General features: G+C 44.4%; 1 protein-coding gene across 2 annotated transcripts in view; it reads right to left on the minus strand.

Annotated features, from left to right (window-relative positions):
* CFAP95 (cilia and flagella associated protein 95) overlaps window positions 1–22,937 on the minus strand; it is a 59,821-nt gene extending 36,884 nt beyond the window's left edge. Inside the window, exons 1-2 of one of the 2 annotated variants that reach the window (XM_038401892.2) lie at window positions 22,524–22,932; window positions 43–151 (exon numbers count right to left, since the gene is read on the minus strand). In XM_038401892.2, coding sequence (XP_038257820.1) covers window positions 43–151; window positions 22,524–22,621 — 207 coding nt within the window. In that variant the 5' untranslated portion in view covers window positions 22,622–22,932. Of the gene's footprint in view, window positions 1–42; window positions 152–22,523 lie in introns of both variants that reach the window. The other variant, XM_038401893.2, reaches the window with a different exon arrangement.
* Window positions 22,938–23,043: the final 106 nt, after the last annotated feature.

The raw sequence follows: 23,043 nt of genomic DNA on the forward strand, positions 1-23,043 counted from the left end.
ATATTGAATAATTTGAGCTAAGACAAAGAAAAAATAATTTACCCCATCCGCAGATCCAAATCTCAAGTAAGTAGATTGACATAAATTCTTTGAACCCAAAGGAACTTCATTGATATCATAATCTTTAGGTTCAGCCTCTCTGTTTTGGTGCCTTTAAAAAAAAGTTTATATTTGTGAGACGACAAATGTAATCATGATCTCTTATTTTGAAATCAAAATTTCACTGGATATAGTGAAACTCTCCACATTTATGCACATCATATGTTTGGCACTACTTACCACCCATTCTTTTATCCTACTATTATAATCATAAGTGCAGTTGTTGGCTACAATAGTATCTTGTTGCACCTAGAGGTGAAGAGTGAGATTTACTACTGAAAATAATATATTTAATAGTACTACTAAATATAATTAAATAAAAAAAAATAAAGAAAAAATCTATAACAGGAAGAAACCAGGAAAGCAATAGACATGTTGACTGAAGTTTTACTGCAACAAAACTATGGCATATCAGCTAACCTATCAATACCCCTTTTCCCCTTTAAAAAACTTTTATAAGAACCAAAATGACAAAAAAAGGATAATGTAATTTTAAGCCGAGTTATCTTTTGACAAAACAATTAACATTTAACTCAGAAAGTTTCTATATTTAATAAAATAAACACTATGCAAATTATACAAATAATCCTGCATTACATAAATCTGTTTACATCAGTCAAGGAACTCAAGCTGCCTGCTGGTGAAAAGCATTCACTAGCTAAGGCAAAACCAATGTCAGACAAATAGCCAACTCCCTCCTGCTCATGCCTTTGAAATAATTTATTAGCAAACAATTAAATCTGAGGCTGAATTTCCATACCTAGTCTAAATGGATTCTATTTGCTCCCCTGAGACTGGTAAGTGTGATACATTAGAAGAGATTTTCAGTCACAAAGATAGAATGTTATGTGCCAAGCACTGTTGTCAAAAATCCATTTTTCTTTACATCTTGCAGAGCACCTATAAAGGTTCAGCCTATACAGCACTCTACAAAAAGAAACATTTCAGTTCTTCATGGTTACAAATGATGGAGAAGAATTTAATTCTTGTATCAAGGACTAATATTCAGAAGTATAAAACGTTCAATGGATACTTGAATTTAATATTAAATACATTATCTATTCCTAGAAAACTCTTCTAGATGGGGGAGGAATATAATTGCTAGTCTTCACCTCACTGTCATTTTAGTCACACAGAAAAGGATTATGCAGGGACACTACATTAAGGAGACACCTTTTGGATACATATAATCAATAGAACTGCTAAGGGATAACTGTAGAATACAAAAAGGCAACTTTGAACAGCAGCAGCAAAGTGCAAGAATGGATGAAAACCCTAAACAAATCCTCTTCCTCCCCCCACCCCCCGTTTTCTTCCCTGATGAGAAAAATAGTGGTGTGGGTGAAATCCTGATCCTATTGAAGTCAATGGGAGTTTTGCCATTGACTTAAACAAAGCCAGGATTTCACTGTGTGAATGTGTAAGAGAATTTAGTTGATGTAAAGGAGATTTAGATCTGGATGTCATCTGTATATTTATGGCATTTTAAAATGTGTTCTCACAGTAGCTCTCTCACTAGCTTTATACAGATGTTGAATAATGTGATGGAGAGAACTGAGGCCTGCGAGACTCTAACGGCTTTAATGAGGAGGAACAGTTATTCCAAATCATCCTCTGAGTCCATCCATGTCTACATGGAGCAGCAATGCTCACTACAGGGATGTTATTTCTAAAGTGCACTAACATGCAATGCACTAATTTCTCTGTGTAGACGCTTCTGGTGCACACTAACCATTCTCTCCTACACTTAAACATAGTGCTGTTTGAAACAGTACTAAGTTAAAGTGCATTAGGAAACTTTTAGTGTGCACCAGCAGGGTCTACATGGACTAATTAGTGTGCAAAATGTTAGTATGTTTTATAAATCATACCCCTGTAGTACACATTGCTGCTCCACGTAGACAAACTCTATGTGCTTTTATAGGGCCTACCATGATGGGATCCTGAACCTGATTGGGGCCTGCAGGCACTGCCATAACATTAAAAACAATTATACAAATCAGGGCAAGATATTTGGGGCGGGGGGGGAGAATTAATTTTGCTTACAGCTTTTAAAATAATCTCTCTATATGCAAAAGAACTTTAAAGACACTAGGAACGTATTCCTGTTCACAAATGTTTATTTAATTGGAAAAATGTCACTCCCTACATTCTTATGGGAGTACAGTACAGTATTCTATTTGAATGTTTTCTCCCTTTTAATGGCTGTGGACTTGTGAGTTCTTTTCAAGCTTTGGTACTAAAGGATTCTTTTACTAGAATGGATTCTCTCTTTTCAAAGAGAAGACAGATGATCCACACATGCCTCTCACAAGCTCTTCAGCAGAAGTCCAAGCTGGAGGTCAAATTATCACTAACTTTTTTTTTTTTTATTAAAAAAACCCCAACAATGTCAATGTTCAAGAGTCTGACTTTAACAAAACAAAAACAAAACAAACAACTTTCCCCTTTGTGGTATTGCATGGTGTTTATATAATTGTGTGATGATCATTCTAAGTTCTTCAGGAAAGGGACCTTGCTTTCATACTTGTCTTTAAAGCATCTAGCACACTGATGGCTCTATATAAATACATACAAAATAATAATCTGCATATATATTCAAGCCTAAGAACAACGAGATAAAGAGAGAGTCAGACCAAATTCTGAAATCCTTCCTTTTGTTACTTTAGATCAGACCCTTGGTATTATTTTTTTAATGTTACAATTTTGATCCAACTCCCAATGGAGTCAGTGGAAACAATCCCACACTCAATATAAGTTTGATCTGGTCCCATTGTTGTTGTTTTTTAATTCAGGGATTCCTGAGCATTTCTTTCTGTATTTTTTTTTTAAAGTCTAACATCTAAAACAGTGGTTTTCAACCTGTAGTCCATGGACCCCTGAGGGTCTGCAAACTATGCTTAAGGGATCTGTGAAAGTTTGTCATTACAATAGAACAGTGGTTTTCAACCTGTGGTACAGAGACTTGTGGGGGTCTGTAGACTATGTCTAAGATTTCCCAGGGGTCTGCACCTCTGTTTGAAATTTTTTAAATTAAAAAAAGGTTGAAAACCACTGATCTAAAAGAACAACAAGAAAACTAAACAAAAAAGGCAAATTCCTTTGTTAGTATTTTATCTCGTCTGGTTTATATAGAACAGTGGTCACCAACTGGTCGATCGCAATTGACTGGTCAATCCTGGAGACTCTCCAGGTCGATTGCGATCTCTGGTGGTGCAGCAGGACTGCTGCTATAGCAGGCTCCCTGCCTGCTCTGGCCCCACGCAACTCCTGGAAGTGGCCAGCACACTCCCATGGCCAGCGGGGGGGGGAAAGCCGGGGGTCTCCGTGCGCTGCTCCTGTCTGCAAGCACCACCCCCGCAGTTCCCATTGGCCGGGAATAAGGAACGGTGGCCAGTGGGAGATGAGGGAGCAGTGCCTCCAGAGAGGGGCGGTGCACGGAGCCACAGGGGCATGTTGGCCCCTTCTGGGAGAGGCATAGGGCCGGGGCAGGCTGGGAGCCTGCCTTAGTTCCCCGATATGCCACCAACTGGGAGCCACCAGAGGTAAGTGCTGCCCAGTGGGAGCCCACACCCCAACCACCCTCCCACAGCCACCACCCCATACCCTCTCCTGCACTCCAACACTCTGCCCCATCCCGGAGCCCCCTCCTGCATGCAAACTCCCTGCCAGAATTTGCACCCCTCACCCCCTCCTACAACCCAAACCCCTGCCCCAGGCTCAGCCAGGAACCCCCCCACACACTGCGAACACCTCAGCCCCAGCTCAGAGCCCTCCTGAATCCCAATCCTCTACCCTAGCCCAGTGAAAGTGAGTGAGGGTGGGGGAGAGCAAGCAACGGGGAGGCGATGGAGTGAGCGGGGCGTGGCCTCAGGAAGGAACGGGGTAGGTCCTGGGTTGTTCTTACATTCAAAAAGTGATCTTGAGCATAAAAAAGTTGGAGACCACTGATATACAACATGAGCTGAATGAACTGTTATTTCCATGATAATAATATGGTAAAACATTAAGATTGGGGCTTTTAAGGGTTAAATCATACAGAATGACAAAGCTAAGGCGACACATGCAATCTGAAACTCTGACCTCAATTTCTATGCACCTTACAGAGTTCCCAAATGACCCTGTCAATTTGCAGGAACATATTTGACTAGATTTACCAGGGCACAGGTAAATTACCCACCCAAAAGCCTTCCTTTTATATACCTTTGTTTTAAACAAGGAGTGCACTGCTAATTAACGAGGGCTATTCCTAAATCAAATTACACCCTCTAGTCCCCCAGCATTTTCAACTGAAGAGCATCTTAAAACAAGAAAATGCTGCACTAATTTTGGATAACAGAAACAGAGTTTCCCCACCACCCAGTTTTCAACTGGAATGCCTGGTCAAAAAGGGAGCCTGGCAGCTCTGATTACCGGGCCATTAAAAATCCAGTTGGCGTGGGGCTGGCAGGCTTCCTACCTGGCTCCACATGGCTCCTAGGTGGAGGAAAGGCCACAGGAGCTCTGTGCACTACCCCCACCCCACCCTGAGCACCAGCTCTGCAGCTCCCATTTGTCGGGAACTGTGGCCAATGGGAATTGCAGGGGCGGCACCTGCAGGCAGAGGCAGAGTGCAGAGTCACCTGGCTGTGCCTCAACTTAGGAGCCGAGGGACATGTCGTTGCTTGCGGGTAGCCACCCAAGGTAAGCGCCACCCGGATCTCACACCCCGAAACCCCTCCCATGCCCCAACCCCCTGCCCCAGCCCAGAGCCCCCTCCTGTACTCCAAACCCCTCAGCCCCAGCCTGGAGTACCCTCCTGCAACCCAAACCCCTCATCTCCAGAGCCTGCACCTCCAGCCAACGCTCTCACCCCAACCCCCTGCCCGGTGAAAATGAGTGAGTGAGTGAGGGTGGGGAGAGCAAGCAACAGAGGGATGGGGATGGAGTGAGTGGTGACAGAGCCTCGGAGAAGGGGCAGGAAAGGGGCGGAGCCTTGGGGCAAGGATTTTCAGTTTTGTGCAATTAGAAAGTTGGCAACCCTACCCTATGGTCAAAAATGTTGGAGCTGGTTTTCCTCAAAATAAATAAATTATCTTTGGGCAAAGACCAAGTGAATATTTCAGAAATAAAATGCAGCTGAAAACAGCGGGAATAAAATAGAAAACTTTATGCAATCTTAACTCTAGTGATCATTGTTATCCAGATACTGTATAATACTTCGTCTACCAACATTGTAACTCGTCAAAAGGAGAAAACAGGGACTTTCAAATGTACTTGTCATTATAGCCAAGTCTCCTGATATTTGGTGTTTCTTTAAAGCCCTAGTCCCTGGAGTCAAGTGATTATACAGGGTCTCAGCTTTCATAGAAAAGAGTGTTTCTAATCCTCATGGTTGCAAAGAAATGCATGAAAGCATGAGCTGAGGCTCAGAAACCAGAAGACAAAGAAAACAAATCCCAAATTGTTTATTTTTAACAATTTTCATGATTTTTAAGCCAATCTTATAATTTTCTAGGCTTGACTTGTGATTTTTAAACTCACGGTGTTGGCAGTACTACTAGCTAGCCACTGAGCTATCCAAGTTCATAATACTGTGTTAATAGCCAGTGAAAGATGTCAGTTTTCCTGAAAATTAAGTACTCTGAAAGACCAAAAACTAGTAAAATAAAGATGAAAAGTTACAACAATTAAAAACCAATTTATATTAAAAAAAATTATCACTAAAGATTTGGTTCATACAGGCCTGATCCACCCACTTACACTTGGTAACTCATTCCATGAGTAAAAAGAATGAGGAGTACTTGTGACACCTTAGAGACTAACAAATTGATTTGGGCAAAAGCTTTTTTGGGCTAAAACCCACTTCATCAGATGCATGCAGTGGAAAATACAGTAGGAAGATATATATACACAGAGAACATGAAACAATGAAACAACCTCCAGGCTGAGGTTGATGGTGGGATGGAAATTGTTGAAATCATGGTGGAATTCCTCAAGAGCTTCTTTTCCATGGGTCCAGATGATGAAGATGTCATCAATGTAGTGCAAGTAGAGTAGGGGCATTAGGGGACGAGAGCTGAGGAAGCGTTGTTCTAAGTCAGCCATAAAAATGTTGGCATACTGTGGGGCCATGCGGGTACCCATCGCAGTGCCGCTGATTTGAAGGTACACATTGTCACCAAATGTGAAATAGTTATGGGTGAGGACAAAGTCACAAAGTTCAGCCACCAGGTTAGCCGTGACAGTATCGGGGATATTGTTCCTGACGGCTTGGAGTCCATCTTTGTGTGGCATGTTGGTGTAGAGGGCTTCTACATCCATAGTGGCTAGGATGGTGTTTTTAGGAAGATCACCAATGGATTGTAGTTTCCTCAGGAAGTCAGTGGTGTCTCGAAGATAGCTGGGAGTGCTGGTAACGAAGGGCCTGAGGAGGGAGTCTACATAGCCAGACAATCCTGCTGTCAGGGTGCCAATGCCTGAGATGATGGGGCATCCAGGATTTCTAGGTTTATGGATCTTGGGTAGCAGATAGAATACCCCAGGTCGGGGTTCTAGGGGTGTGACTGTGCGGATTTGTTCTTGTGCTTTTTCAGGGAATTTCTTGAGCAAATGCTGTAGTTTCTTTTGGTAACTCTCAGTGGGATCAGAGGGTAATGGCTTGTAGAAAGTGGTGTTGGAGAGCTGTCTAGTAGCCTCTTGTTCATACTCCGACCTATTCATGATGACGACAGCACCTCCTTTGTCAGCCTTTTTGATTATGACGTCAGAGTTGTTTCTGAGGCTGTGGATGGCACTGTGTTCTGCATGACTGAGGTTATGGGGTAAGCGATGCTGCTTTTCCACAATTTCAGCTCCGCCCGTTGCCAACTCTGTCCACATATCTATTCAGGGGATACCATCATAGGGCCTAATCACATCAGCCACACTATCAGAGGCTCATTCACCTGCGCATCTACCAATGTGATATATGCCATCATGTGCCAGCAATGCCCCTCTGCCATGTACATTGGCCAAACTGGACAGTCTCTACGTAAAAGAATGAATGGACACAAATCAGATGTCAAGAATTATAACATTCAAAAACCAGTTGGAGAACACTTCAATCTCTCTGGTCACTCGATTACAGACCTAAGAGTGGCTATCCTTCAACAAAAAAGCTTCAAAAACAGACTCCAACGAGAGACTGCTGAATTGGAATTAATTTGCAAACTGGATACAATTAACTTAGGCTTGAATAGAGACTGGGAATGGATGAGTCATTACACAAAGTAAAACTATTTCCCCATGCATCCGATGAAGTGAGCTGTAGCTCACGAAAGCTTATGCTCTAATAAATTTGTTAGTCTCTAAGGTGCCACAAGTACTCCTTTTCTATTTCCCCATGGTATTTCTCCCCCCCCACCCCACCCCCCACTGTTCCTCTGATATTCTTGTTAACTGCTGGAATTAGCCTACCTTGCTTGTCACCATGAAAGGTTTTCCTCCTTTCCCCCCCCTGCTGCTGGTGATGGCTTATCTTAAGTGATCACTCTCCTTACAGTGTGTATGATAAACCCATTGTTTCATGTTCTCTGTGTGTGTATATAAATCTCTCCTCTGTTTTTTCCACCAAATGCATCCGATGAAGTGAGCTGTAGCTCACGAAAGCTTATGCTCTAATAAATTTGTTAGTCTCTAAGGTGCCACAAGTACTCCTTTTCTTATTGCGATCTCTGTTACACAACTCTTCCATTGTAGCCAATAATGGAAAGAAGCATTATTCCTCCCCTGCATATTCATTTAATTTTGTTTGTTTATTTTTGTTTGCAAAAGGGTAAGGAGGGTAAGGAAACTAAAGCTCCTCTCAGGGAACAGAGGGACAGGACGGAATGTATGATCTCCAAACCCACAGAACCTGGGGATCTTTGGGAAACTTTACTCCAAACAATCTGGATTCGAAATGTTCCACAAGGAAGCTTTCCCTCTGCAATGATCTGCAGGCCTGGCTCCTCGTTCTTTGTGGCAAAGGAACCATGCTGCCATTGGCCACCTCCCACCACAGCAGCAATACATCACTCTGAAAACCATGGACAATCTGATGCTACCACACTATGAGCAGCATTAACTTCTGTGCTAATAATCATTCCACTATCATAAGGCTGAGAGGGGATAATAGCATGATGTTCGGTGCTTTCTTCTTCTTCCCTGGCATACTCATGACTGCCAAGCTCTGAATTGTGGAGTGGGAGCAGAGGGATTCCAAAGTGACCAAAAATAGCAGGTGCATGTTGGAAAGGTGCTGCTCCCCCTCTTCTATGTTCATCTCAACTATATTTGGATTGCCAGAGAGGGGCATTTGTCTTATATTCTGGGGATATTTTTGAGATAAAATAACAGATTTAACCTGATATTCAAAGATAGTGATCATCTATAAACCCCACTTAAGGAACACCATATTGACTGGATGGCCACACTATTATATCCCTCCCCTAGTATGGTACAAACAGAGCAAGGACAAATAAACATAAGAGCTTTTAGGGGGACACGGGGTGGGAAATGGCAAACATATTGCTAAAACAATAAATAGAGATAGTTGACATGTATGTAATCTTCACCCCTCCTCCAATTTTGACCTTTGAGATTCAAAGCAAAAGTTTGGTTGTGTGTGTTTTGTTTTAATGTTGCCCTTTTCACACACCTCTACACTTTCTAGTACCGATCAAACTACTGTGAGAAAAACCATTATCACAATTATTTTTACTGGACTGAAAGCACAAAATGCTAGAAATACTATGGTAAAATCTACACTTGCATGGATTTCCAGTCCTTTCGTGTGTGGGGGTGATCACATTTTAGCAGGGCAAAATTCTGAAAACATTAATTGAGAAAAACTCCTTGAAGTCAATAGGAGATTTTTCAACTAAGGAAAACTTGGCTTCTTCTTGACAACAAGGCTTCCTAGGTAACTTTAAAAGCATTTGAATGTTACAGTTAGAAAAGAATAGAATATAAAAGTGCAAAGAGAAAGTATGTAGCAAATCAGGAGAGTTCTCTTACGTGTACTACCTCATCTTTCAGATACTCATTATTATTTGTATTATCATAGTGCCTAGTAACCCTAGTCATGAACCAGGACCAATTGTAAAGGAGATATGTTTAGAGCAAGGCAACCTGGTCACTCAATCATTAAAGATCCCATGACACTATTTTTGAGAGTAAAGATGTTAACACCACATTCTACAGGCCACTATCCTCCGATCCCACTGAGGAGAACCAAAAGAAACTATATCATCTGCTCAAGAAACTCCCTACTATAGCACAGGAACATATCTACACAGACACACCTCTAGAGCCCTGACCAGGGGTATTCTATCTGCTATCCAAGATCCATAAACCGGGAAATCCTGGACCCCCCATCATCTCAGACATTGGCACTTTTACAGGAGGATTATCTGGCTATTTGGACTCTCTCCTCAGACCTTACGCTACAAGCACTCCTAGCTATATTTGAGACATCACCGACTTCCTGAGGAAATTACAATGCATTGGTGATCTTTCTGAAAACACCATCCTGGATGTAGAAGCTCTTTACACCAATATTCCACACGAGGATGGACTACAAGCTGTCAGGAACAATATCCCTGATAAGGCCATGGAAAACCTGATGGCTGAGCTTTGTGACTTTGCCCTCACTCACAACCATTTCACATTTGGACAACCATTTCACATTTGGGGACAACTTATATCTTCAAGTCAGCAGCACTGCTATGGGTACTTGCATGGCCCCACAGTATGCTAACATTTTTATGGCTGACTTAGAACAACACTTCCTCAGCTCTCTTCCTCTAGCACCCCTCCTCTACTTGCGCTACATTGACGATATCTTCATCATATGGACCCACGAGAAAGAGGCCCTTGAAGAATTCCACCTGGATTTCAACAATTTCCACCCCACCATCAACCTCAGCCTGGACCAGTCCACACAAGACATCCACTTCCTGGACACTACAGTGCAAATAAGTGATGGTTACATAAACACCACACTATACTGGAAACCTACTGGCCGCTATACTTACCTACATGCCTCCAGCTTCCATCCAGGACACATCACATGATCCATTGTCTACAGCCAAGCCATAAGATACAACCGAATTTGCTCCAACCCCTCAGACAGCGACAAACACCTACAAGATCTTTATCAAGCATTCTTAAAACTACAGTACCCACCTGGGGAAGTGAGGAAACAGACTGACAGAGTGAGATGGGTACCCAGAAGTCACCTACTACAGGACAGGCCCAACAAGGAAAACAACAGACCACTAGCCATCACTTACAGCCCCCAGCTAAAACCTCTCCAGCATATAATCAACAATCTACAACCTATCCTGGAAAACGATTCCTCACTCTCACAGACCTTGGGAGGCAGGCCAGCACTGCACACCACACCACAGCAGGAGAGAGCGTGTACTAGAGTGGACAGTGGCAGATGAATGACCCTGGTGGAGCGGTGTCATTCTCCTCTAGATGAAACCCAAGGTCTGTCTACACAGCAAAGAAAAACCTGTCCCTGGCCAGGGCCAGCCGACTCTGGCTCAAGGGACTTGGGCTATGGGGCTGTTTCATTACTGCAGCCCGAGCCCAGACATCTACATAGTAATCTACATACTGCAGCCCCATAGCCTGAGCCCTTTGAGCCTAAGTCAGGTGACATGACATGACATCACAGAAACACTAACCCAGGAACCAATCCCTGTAACAAACCCTGTTGCCTACTTTATCCCCATATCTACTGTAGCGACACCATCAGAGGATCCAACCATATCAGCCACACCATCAAGGGCTCATTCACCTGCACAACTACTAATGTGATATAAGCCATCACATGCCAGGAATGCCCCTATGTCATGTACACTGCCAAACCGGACAGTCTCTACGCAAAAGAATAAATAGACACAAATCAGACATCCGGAATGGTAACATACAAAAGCCAGTAGGAGAATACTTCAATTTCCCTGGACGTTCAATAACAGATTTAAAAGTAGCCATCCTTCAACAAAAAAAAACTTCAAAAGCAGACTTCAAAGAGAAACTGAGAAGCTACAATTCATTTGCAAACTTAACACCATTAATTTGGGCTTGAATAGAGACTGGAAGTGGCTGACTCACTACAAAAGCAATTTTCACTCTCTTGATATTGACACCTCCTCATCAATTTTTGGGAGAGGACTACATCCACCCTGACTGAACTGGCCTTGTCAGCACTGGTTCTCCACTTGTAAGGTAACTCCCTTCTCTTCATGTGACAGTATATGCCTGTATCTGTAATTTTCACTCCATGCATTTGAAGAAGTGGGGTTTTTTACCCGTGAAAGCTTATGCCCAAATAAATCTGTTAGTCTTTAAGATGCCACCCAATACCTCAATGTTAAACCAGATTTCTTTGCTAAATTCTAACTCAGGTACTTGTATTCTGCCTGTTTGGAATTACCCTTGTTGTTGAAGTTGGATCAGTTATTCTTTGCTTCACCCTTTTAAAAACTGTAGTGTAATGTTGTTGGTCAGAATGGCCTCTGGGGTTTATCTACACAGCAACTAGACACCTGTAGCTGACTCATGTCAGCTGACTTAGGCTCAACAGGCTCGGGCTATGGGGCTGCAGTATGTAGATTACTATGTAGATGTCTGGGCTCGGGCTGCAATAATGAAACAGCCCAATAGCCCGAGTCCCTTGAGCCAGAGTCAGCTGGCCCTGGCCAGTGGCAGGTTTTTCTTTGCTGTGTAGACAGACCCTGAGTTTCTTCTAGACGAGAATGACACCGCTCCACCAGGATCATTCATCTGCCATTGTCCACTCTAGTACACGCTCTCTCCTATATGATGGCACCCTCTCCACTTCTCAATACTGTATTCATGACACAACTTTCTTCTTCTGTATGAAATACAAACACAATCAAGTCTTGAATTTTAAAAAAATAAAAAAGTCAAGATAAATACAACCTACTCATATAGACTTTTGCTATTAGAACAGATGCCTGCCAGCTGACAATACAGACTAATCAGGACATTTTGCTCCTCTTTTAATAATACTATGAAAGATCATAAATCTCATGCCCAAATCCTACTATGATTATAAAAAATTAAACATTAAAAACCTTTTTACATCTCAGCTTATTAAATAGATCAAAACTAGAAGGTATTCTACATTCTAATCAGAAACATTCTAATTTAGCAACAGATGAATACATCGTGTACAATTACATCTAGGAGGGCATAGCTCTTCATCCTGTGTAATGTAACCTGATGCCCTTTATGATTGCTACCAAATAAACACCTGGTATTTATGAAATACCATAGTCTTATGGGAATACTGGAGAGGAAGTGTAGGACATACAAGTAAGGCCACAGTAATGCATCATAAAATACTGAAAAAAGATACATAATAGAAATAATATTACATTACTCAGAGTGAAATACACACATTGTTCTGTGAAACTGCATTAATCTAAAACAACATCAAAGCAATTAAAGATATGTTGGATCATTCTGCTCTGAAATTGAATTTCAGTTATAAAAAAAATAATTGGATTACATTAAGTAATTAACTAATTTGTTACTTTAAATTTGCTTAGGGTAATATTACAACAATGTATTCAAAACGAAAGACTGATCTAACTATTACAGTTTCCTTATTTCATACTAAATAAATAAAATTGGACCCATATTAACAGAGCATAGTTTTAATGTATTTTAGATTATAAAAAAATCACTTTATTGAAGCTCAGTTTAATAATAGAAATGCCAGGGGATAGTTAAATTGATGATTTATTTCTAAAAATAAAAGGATTTCTCATTATTTTCATTTTGAAGAACAAAACCCTTTTGCTTTATTTAACTTGAGAATCAGGATGGCTTTCTTATTAGCACACCACTCACCAAACCAAATAGGTTTGTTATCATACTTTTGCACATCACATCCAAGGCTACTCCCATGTTTTTGTGACCTAGTTATTTTATTTCATGTTTTGCATTACTTAAATAAGAATCTGCCTTAAAATTTACATTATACATACATACAATTATTAAGTGGTAAGAGGTCCCCTTCCCTGATGTTTTTGTTATACTCCTTGCCAGGGCAACAAGAGATAATGGGCCAAATTTTCACATATGCAGATCCATGTAGAGAAAATACAGACAAAGTGCATCTGTGACTGAAAGAACAATTACCATGTTTGCATGTAAAATCAGGTAAATGCATGCACAAACTATTTGATACCTAATTAGCATTTGCATGTGCAATTCCTCTCTTTGCACAGACATCCAAAAGTGTATTTTTACAAACGAGTTTTTTGTACGTGAATCAGAACTCTAACTTTAAAAATGTTGTATATTTGCCTCTCACTCTGAATCATTAGAGACTATAAGCTAAATTCTTGACCCCACCTAGAGCAGAACCTCAATTACACACACCCCGGAAATGGAAGTTGCTTGTGAATCTGAATAAAACATTATGGTTGTTCTTTCAAAAGTTTACAACTAAACATTGACTTAATACAGCTTTGAAGCTTTACTATGCAGAAGAAAAATGCTGCTCCCCCCCCCCTTTTTTTTTAGTAATTTACATGTAACACAGTACTGTACTGTATTTGCTTTTTTTTTTCCCCCCATCTTTACTGCTGCCTGATTGTGTACTTCTGGTTCCAAATGAGGTGAGTGGTTGACTGGTCAGTTTGTAACTCTGGTGGTTTTGACTCTGAGGTTCTACTGTACCTATGCAGAGTTCACAAGGAAATCAATGGGAGTTACATCCGAATTCTGAAGGCAGAATTTGGCCCATAATCTCTCTATAATTTCAATTAATGCTAAATAGGGTTCCTACCTCCTGGCAAATTTTAATGATAGGCAATTATGGCCAATGGAAGCTGTGGAGCTGCCCCTCAGGGCACGGGTAGGGCACAGAGCCTCCCTGGCCACCCATGAGTCTAGGGGCTGCAGGGACCTGGCTGCCACTTCTGGGAGCCATGTGGAACTAGGGCAGGCAGGGAGCCTGCCTTAGCCCTGGACTCCTGCTGCACTGCCAGCCAGGGTACCTTTTCGACAAGGCATTCCGGTCAAAAACTGGATGCCTGGCAACCTTAATAACCTCAGGAGACAGTGCTTTCATAGGTACTGGCCCCAAGCTATGGAACTCACTGCCAGATGAAATGGACTATTAACCTCACTACATTCAGAACTAAACACAACCCTCACCCCCTTTCCTCCCAATACTTTCCTGCAACAATAACCTCTTTCTTATGTATTTTAAAAAACTTTAAACCTACCTCTTGGTGGCAAAGAAGACAAATAAGACTGTGATTTTTACCTTTGTGAGGAAATGAGATGCTAGATAGTGAAGGCCATAGACATATTTAGGGTATGTCTACACTACGAAATTAGATCGAATTTATAGAAGTCGGTTTTGTAGAAAGTGTTTTTATACAGTTGAGTGTATGTCCGTCCACACAAATGCTCTAAGTGCATGTAGTCGGCGGACTGTGTCCACAGTACTGAGGCAACCGTCGACTTCCGGAGTTTTGCACTGTGGGTAGCTATCCCACAGTTCCCGCAGTCTCCACCGCCCATTTGAATTCTGGGTAGAAATCCCAGTGCCTGATGGGGCTAAAACATTGTCGCAAGTGGTTCTGGGTACATATCTTCAGGCCCCCGTTCCCTCCCTCCCTCCGTAAAAGCAAGGGCAGACAATTGTTTTGCACCTTTTTTCTTGAGTTACCTGTGCAGACGCCATACCATGGCAAGCATGGAGCCCGCTCAGCTAACCATCACCGTATGTCTCCTGGGTGCTGGCGGACATGGTACTGCATTGGTACATAGCAGCAGTTTATTGCCTTTTGGCAGCAGACAGTGCAGTATGAGTGCTAGCCATTGTCGACGTAGTCCTGGGTGCTCTTTTAACCGGGCGCCTGGGCAAACATGGGAGTGACTCAGCCAGGTCATTTCCCTTGTTTCGTCTCATGGCGATACAGTGAACTGCCGGTAGGACTCTCTTTTAATTTGCAGCCAGCAGAAGACGATGGCCAGTAGTCATACTGCACCATCTTCTGCCGAGGACCCAGGAGGTGACGATGGCTAGCGGCTGTACTGCACAGTCTGCTGCCAGCATGATGTATAAAGATAGATGAAGTGGCTCAAAACGAGAAATAGACCAGATTTGCTTTGTATTCATTTTCTCCTCCCTCTGTGAAATTGACGGCCTGCTAAACCCAGTTTTGAGTTCTTTCCTTGAGGTTTTGAGTTCTATCCTTGAGGCGACCATTCAGTTTCTTGCAAAGCCACCCCCTTTGTTGATTTTAATTCCCTGTAAGCCAACCCTGTAAGCCATGTCGTCAGTCGCCCCGCCCTCCATCAGGGCAACAGCAGACAATTGTTCCGCGCCTTTTTTCTGTGCAGACGCCATACCACGGCAAGCATGGAGCCTGCTCAGATCACTTTGGCAATTAGGAGCACATTAAACACCACACGCATTATCCAGCAGTATATGCAGCACCAGAACCTGGCAAAGTGAAACCGGACGAGTAGGCGACATCAGCGCGGTGACGAGAGTGATGAGTACATGGACACAGACTTCTCTCAAAGCACGGGCCCTGCCAATGTGGGCATCATGGTGCTAATGGGAAGGTTCATGTGGTGGAACCTGGGCTTGGGAAACAAGCACAGACTGGTGAGACCACATAGTGTTGCGGGTCTGGGACGATTCCCAGTGGCTGCGAAACTTTCGCATGCGTAAGGGCACTTTCATGGAACTTTGTGACTTGCTTTCCCCTGCCCTGAGGTACAAGAATACCAAGATGAGAGCAGCCCTCACAGTTGAGAAGCGAGTGGCAATAGCCCTGTGGAAGCTTGCAACGCCAGACAGCTACCGGTCAGTGGGGAATCAATTTGGAGTGGGCAAATCTACTGTGGGGGCTGCTGTGATGCAAGTAGCCAACGCAATCAAAGATCTGCTGATATCAAGGGTAGTGACCCTGAGAAATGTGCAGGTCATAGTGGATGGCTTTGCTGCAATGGGATTCCCTAACTGTGGTGGGGCCATAGACGGAACCCATATCCCTATCTTGGCACCGGAGCACCAAGCCAGTGAGTACATAAACCGCAAGGGGTACTTTTCAATAGTGCTGCAAGCACTGGTGGATCACAAGGGATGTTTCACCAACATCAACGTGGGATGGCCAGGAAAGGTACATGACGCTCGCATCTTCAGGAACTCTGGTATGTTTCAAACGCTGCAGGAAGAGACTTTCTTCCCAGACCAGAAAATAACCATTGGGGATGTTGAAATGCCTATAGTTATCCTTGGGGACCCAGCCTACCCCTTCATGCCATGGCTCATGAAGCCATACATAGGCAGCCTGGAGAGTAGTCAGGAGCTGTTCAACTACAGGCTGAGCAAGCGCAGAATGGTGGTAGAATGCGCATTTGGACGTTTAAAATCGCGCTAGCGCAGTTTACTGACTCGGTTAGATCTCAGCGAAACCAATACTCTCACTGTTATTACTGCTTGCTGTGCGCTCCACAATATCTGTGAGAGTAAGGGGGAGACGTTTATGACGGGGTGGGAGGTTGAGGCAAATCGCCTGGCTGCTGGTTACGCACAGCCAGACACCAGGGCAGTTTGAAGAGCACAGGAGGCTTTGAAAGTGCATCAGAGAAGCTTTGAAAACCAGTTTCATGACTGGCCAGGCTACAGTGTGAAAGTTCTGTTTGTTTCTCCTTGATGAAATGCCCCGCCCCTTGGTTCACTCTACTTCCCTGTAAGCTAACCACCCTCCTCACCTCCCTTCGATCACCGCTTGCAGAGCCCATAAAGTCATTGTTGCTTCACATTCATGCATTCTTTATTAATTCATCACACAAATAGGGCAAGGTAGCCAAGGAAGGGTGGTGGAGGAGGGAAGGACAAGGCCACACAGTACTTTAAAAGTTTAAAACATATTGAATGCCAGCTTTCTGTTACTTGGGCAATCCTCTGGGGTGGAGTGGCTGGGTGGCCGGAGGCCCTCCCACCGCGTTCTTGGGCGTCTGGGTGAGGAGGCTATGGAACTTGGGGAGGAGGGCAGTTGGTTACACAGGGGCTTTAGCGGCGGTCTGTGCTCCTGCTGCCTTTCCTGCAGCTCAATCATACGCTGGAGCATATTAGTTTGATCCTCCAGCAGTCTCAGCATTACATCCTGCCTCCTCTCATCACGCTGCTGCCACCTTTCAGCTTCAGCCCTCTCTTCAGCCCGCCACTTACTCTCTTCAGCCGGCCACCTCTCCTCCCGGTCATTTTGTGCTTTCCTGCACTCTGACATTGTCTGCCTCCATGCATTCGTCTGTGCTCTGTCAGTGTGGGAGGACAGCATGAGCTTAGAGAACATTTCATCACGAGTGCGTTTTTTTCGCCTTCTAATCTTTGCTAGCCTCTGGGAAGGAGAAGATCCTGTGATCCTTGAAACACATGCAACTGGTGGAGAAAAAAAAAAGGGACAGTGGTATTTAAAAAGACACATTTTTATAGAACAATGGGTACACTCTCTTTCACAGTAAACCTTGCTGTTAACATTACATACATAGCACATGTGCTTTCGTTACAAGGTCGCATTTTGCCTCTCCCTCCCCCCCACCCCGCGTGGCTAACAGCGGGGAACATTTCTGTTCAGCCATAGGCAAACAGCCCAGCAAGGCACCTCTGAATGTCCCCTTAAGAAAAGCACCCTATTTCAACCAGGTGACCATGAATGACATCACTCTCCTGAGGATAACACAGAGAGATAAAGAACGGATGTTGTTTGAACGCCAGCAAACATACACTGCAATGCTTTGTTCTACAATGATTCCCGAGTACGTGCTACTGGCCTGGAGTGGTAAAGTGTCCTACCATGGTGGATGGAATAAGGCTGTCCTCCTCAGAAACCTTTTGCAAAGGCTTTGAGAGTACATCCAGGAGAGCCACGAATGCCAGGGCAAATTAATCATTAAACATGCTGGCTTTTAAACCATGTATAGTATTTTAAAAGGTACACTCACCAGAGGTCCCTTCTCTGCCTGGTGGGTCCGGGACGCAGCCTTGGGTGGGTTCAGGGGGTACTGGCTCCAGGTCCAGGGTGAGAAACAGTTCCTGGCTGTTGGGAAAACTGGTTTCTCTGCTTGTTTGCTGTGAGCTATCTACAGCCTCCTCATCATCGTCTTCCTTGTCCCCAAAACCTGCTTCCGTGTTGCCTCCATCTCCATTGAAGGAGTCAAACAACACGGTTGGGGTAGTGGTGGCTGAACCCCCTAAAATGGCATGCAGCTCATCATAGAAGCGGCATGTTTGGGGCTCTGACCCGGAGCGGCTGTTCGCCTCTCTGGTTTTCTGGTAGGCTTGCCTCAGCTCCTTAAGTTTCACGCGGCACTGCTTTGGGTCCCTGTTATGGCCTCTGTCCTTCATGCCCTGGGAGATTTTCACAAATGTTTTGGCATTTCGAAAACTGGAACATAGTTCTGATAGCACGGATTCCTCTCCCCATACAGCGATCAGATCCCGTACCTCCCGTTCGGTACATGCTGGAGCTCTTTTGCGATTCTGGGACTCCATCATGGTCACCTCTGCTGATGAGCTCTGCATGGTCACCTCTGCTGATGAGCTCTGCATGGTCACCTGCAGCTTGCCAAGCTGGCCAAACAGGAAATTGAAATTCAAAAGTTCGCGGGCCTTTTCCTGTCTATCTGGTCAGTGCATTTGAGTTGAGAATGCTGTCCAGAGCGGTCACAATGGAGCACTCTGGGATAGCTCCCAGAGGCCAATACCATCTAATTGCGTCCACAGTACCCCAAATTCGACCCAGCAAAACTGATTTCAGCACTAATCCCCTTGTCAGGGGTGGAGTAAGGAAATTGATTTTTAAGAGCACTTTAAGTCGAAAAAAAGGGCTTCGTCATGTGGATGGGTGAAGGGTTACATCGATTTAATGCTGCTAAATTCGACCTCAATGCCTAGTGTAGACCAGGGCTCAGACAGACAAATAGAATAGATAGAAGCAGGGAGACTGAGGAGTGAATGGTAGGTTCATTAAACATTCCAGCAGGAGGAGGTGAAAGTAAGCCGGTATGCCCCGGTACGGCATACCGGTAAGAGCCTGTGTGCCATTCCAGGACCGGCTTTCAGAGAGGGCAATTTAAAGCCCTGGGGTATCGGTGGCGGGGCTGCAGTGGGGATTTAAATGGCCCCGGAGCTCCAGCTGCTGCCAACCCCCCTCCACCCCTGGGCTCGGGCAGCAGGGCTCAGGTGGGGATTTAAAGGGCCCTGGGGCAGTAGCAGCGGCTGGAGCTCCGGGGCCCTTTAAATCCCCGCCAGAGCCCCTCCGCCGCTACCCCAAGGCTCGGGCAGCTGGGCTTAGGCAGAGATTTAAAAAGCCCCGGAACTCCAGCCACCCCTGCTGCCCCAGCCCTTTAAATCCCCACCGGAGCCCTGCTGCCAAAGCCCTGGGGTAGCGGCAGTGGGGCTCCGGCGGGCATTTAAATCCCCGATGGAGCCTGGCCACCACTACCCCAGGGCTCAGGCAGCAGGGCTCAGGCGGAGATTTAAAGGGCTCAGGGCTCTGGCAGCTGCTACCACAGTGGAGCCCCAGGCCCTTTAAAGCTCTGTCAGAGCCCAGAGCCCCGGGGTAGTGGTGGCAGCCGGGAGCCCCCAGGGCTCCTCAGTGATTTAAAGGTCCCAGGGCTCCACTGCGGTAGCGGCAGCTGGAGCCCTGGGCCCTTTAAATCGCCCTCGAGCCCCAGGGCTCCCAGCCACCTCTGCAGCTGGTAGCTCGGGGGTGATTTAAAGGGCCCCGGACTCCCAGCCACCACTACCGCAGCTGGAGCCCTGGCCCTTTAAATCAACATGTAAAGGGCCCGGGGATTTAAGGCCCTGTCTCTTCCGGTTGAGGCCACGCCCCTGCTCAGGACTCCTGCGTACTGGTAAGTCCTCTAACTTACTTTCACCCCTGCCAGCAGGAGACGCTTTCAGTTTTATTTTCATTTCTTTTTTTTAAATGAGAGCCTCTACCACCATTCAGTCAGATTGGACACAAGCACTCATGAATTATGACATGTCCAGAGCAGTGGGTTCAATGTAGGAGAGAGGTTTGCTTGGCTGAGGACTCAGAGGGATGACTGAGAAGAAGGATGGCAAAACTTCTCCCATACACATCTCAGCACCACTCACTGAAAATATCCTTGGGATCGTCTTTTCCCTTCATGAGCCACAATAAGCATCCTGTTTTTTCTCTTGGAAAATCTGGCCTTTAATACGTGTATTGGATAGCGGGGATTTTATATTGTTGCCCAACACGGCTTCCTGCTTCTGGTTTGTCTGCTTTCAAACATGAAGTGACCAAGAGTACAGCAGTTTTTGGTATTTGGTGATTTTACACACCTGGATCTTTATAAATTTTCCATACTTTTAATTATTACTTGGCTCATAAATCATAATGAAGTTAGCAGAACCACACTACCATAAAATGGGTGGAAAAAACTCTCTCCAATTCTAAAAAGTTTACCTTCCATTTAAAATGCCATCTTTAGTTATTCTTCTTACATACTGCTTCTGTTTATGATATCAACATATTAAATTTACAATAAATTGCTTTACTTCAGATATGGTAAAAATGCCAGTAAATAGCACATTCTCTCCTTACAATACATTTCACATCTCAGACGCATGAATCTCTCACAAACATTTTCAGTGCTTAACTTTGGCTATGCTAAGTAAACTGCCAGACAAATATCAAGGCAGGGACATAATTTACTATCCCAGTGATTTTCAGAAAAGCTTTCAATAACAGTGCTGTGCTCAAATCCACACAGTACAGAAAAATATATATATGGAAAAGGGTACTGGCATAAACGCTCCTGAATTTACTCATGACGCAATTCTGACTGCAAAAATGTAATAGATTTTAAATATGAGCCCATATGCATAGTGAAGATAATTAGGCATGAATCAAAAATAATTTGACACCATACACTAAAAATAATCATAATACAAACATGGCGGGGGGGGGGGCAGGCAAACCAGTAACGAGTGTGGATAATATAACACCATCTGCAAAATAGCTGGCAGCAGTTAAAAATGGCCGATGTATATGTATTAGGGCTTTCAGTATAAATCAGCTGAGGGCTCTATGGTGTCTGGTAGGCAAGCCCAAGTTGGGGGTAGTATGGAGCCACATCACTTGAGGGGCAACATAGGGGAGAGTGCAAATTGCTACATCACTTAAAGGGTTAGACAGAATATAGCCCATAATTGTTAGCACTCTCTAGAGATCTATTTAGGTATTTACAACCCAATCATCATGGCCACATATCTAAGCACATTTCAAAAATACTAGTAATCTGAACACATTTGAAGTTTGATTCTTTCCCCATTTTAGGGGTCTCCATATTCCTCCTCCTTTTTCTTCTTCACATCATTACTAGTGTATTAGTTACTCATTTTGGGGAGCTAAGCTAGTCATTATTGTGGGAAAGCCAGGATGAAGAGAGGAGTCTTATGCAAATTAGTTCTGAGGGATCCTATGTGCATCTTGCTTCTATTTCTCCTCTGCTTAGGTGTTCACAGAGTTTATTCCACCTCCTCCATGAGCCAGTGAACTAGATCTACACCACCCTTAGATTTCTGTAGTAATTTAAATGGTGAGCCACTGGGTCCTAAATAGCCCCTATGCTTACTGAGAGTTTGGCCTTGAAAGCACAGGATTTTGGAGATTGCAGTATTTATACTCTTTAAAATAGCTATGTTCTAGAATACTATTTTTTAAAAAAGCCAATTGCTCCTAAAAAGATCCACTTTTTAAAACAAAAACAAAAAAATCATGAACATTTACCAGCTTGGGCACAAAGGAACAACTGTCTGCATACAACAGTTGTACTGCTTTATCTTTAAGGCTCCTTTATACCGATATAACTCCTCCATGCTCAAGACCTTACCGATTATAACTATTTCAGCAAAAGGAACAAACAAACCACACCCCTAACACAACCACAGTACGAAAACTGTGTGCAAACCAGGCCAAAATCGACCCACCTCTCCTTCGCCAGAGCTCACCATCAAGCCAAAGGAGTGACTTTTTGCAAGGGTGTCCTATATATAGCAAAAAGAAAAGGAGTACTTGTGGCACCTTAGAGACTAACAAATTTATGCATCCGATGAAGTGAGCTGTAGCTCACGAAAGCTTATGCTCTAATAAATTTGTTAGTCTCTCAGGTGCCACAAGTCCTCCTTTTCTTTTTGCGAATACAGACTAACAGGGCTGCTACTCTGAAAGCTATATATAGCAGAACATAACACACATCTCTGGGTGGTGTGGAGTACACAAGGGAAGAGGGGATGTGTTTTCCCCCGGGCATTTTGCTGAGTACCACATATGTTCACAGACCCAGGGATACCGAAAGCGGTGCCCACTTACCAGCGGTACGTTAGGGTGGGTCTCCCATATTGCGCGCAGTGCGAGCGCAGAGTCAAAGCCCCCTTGCGCTCCAGCACGTCTGGGGGTCCTATGTCCATCCTCAGGTGGGTCCCTCTGGGGCTGCAGGACTTGCTGCACTGTACTTAACCCCCCCCCCCGCCCCCGCGACCTAAGCCCCGAGCCTCCCCTCGCTCCCGTTCACACGCAGGGGCTAGCCCCCTGCAGCAGCTCCGCCCCACTTCCCCACAGAAGCCTCCTTGCTCCCAACCCCTTGGGGTAACGCTGCGCCCAGCTCTCCCTCTCAGCAGAGAAATAGTCCCTAGAAGAGGTTACTCCTTGAGGCGCCAAGTCTCCCAGGACAATAGAGACATTCCTACGCAGGCGCCGCCTAATCCCCTTGGTAACGAGAGACGCTACGAGGAAGGGGGTGGAGCGAAGAGAGCTTTCCGCGCTTCGGCCGGGACTATAAGGCTGTGGCCTCGGAGCGCTGAACGGCTGCCCCGAGGAGGACAACATTTTC

This window comes from Dermochelys coriacea, chromosome 5 (assembly GCF_009764565.3).
Source record: "Dermochelys coriacea isolate rDerCor1 chromosome 5, rDerCor1.pri.v4, whole genome shotgun sequence".
NCBI classification, from domain to species: domain Eukaryota; kingdom Metazoa; phylum Chordata; order Testudines; family Dermochelyidae; genus Dermochelys; species Dermochelys coriacea.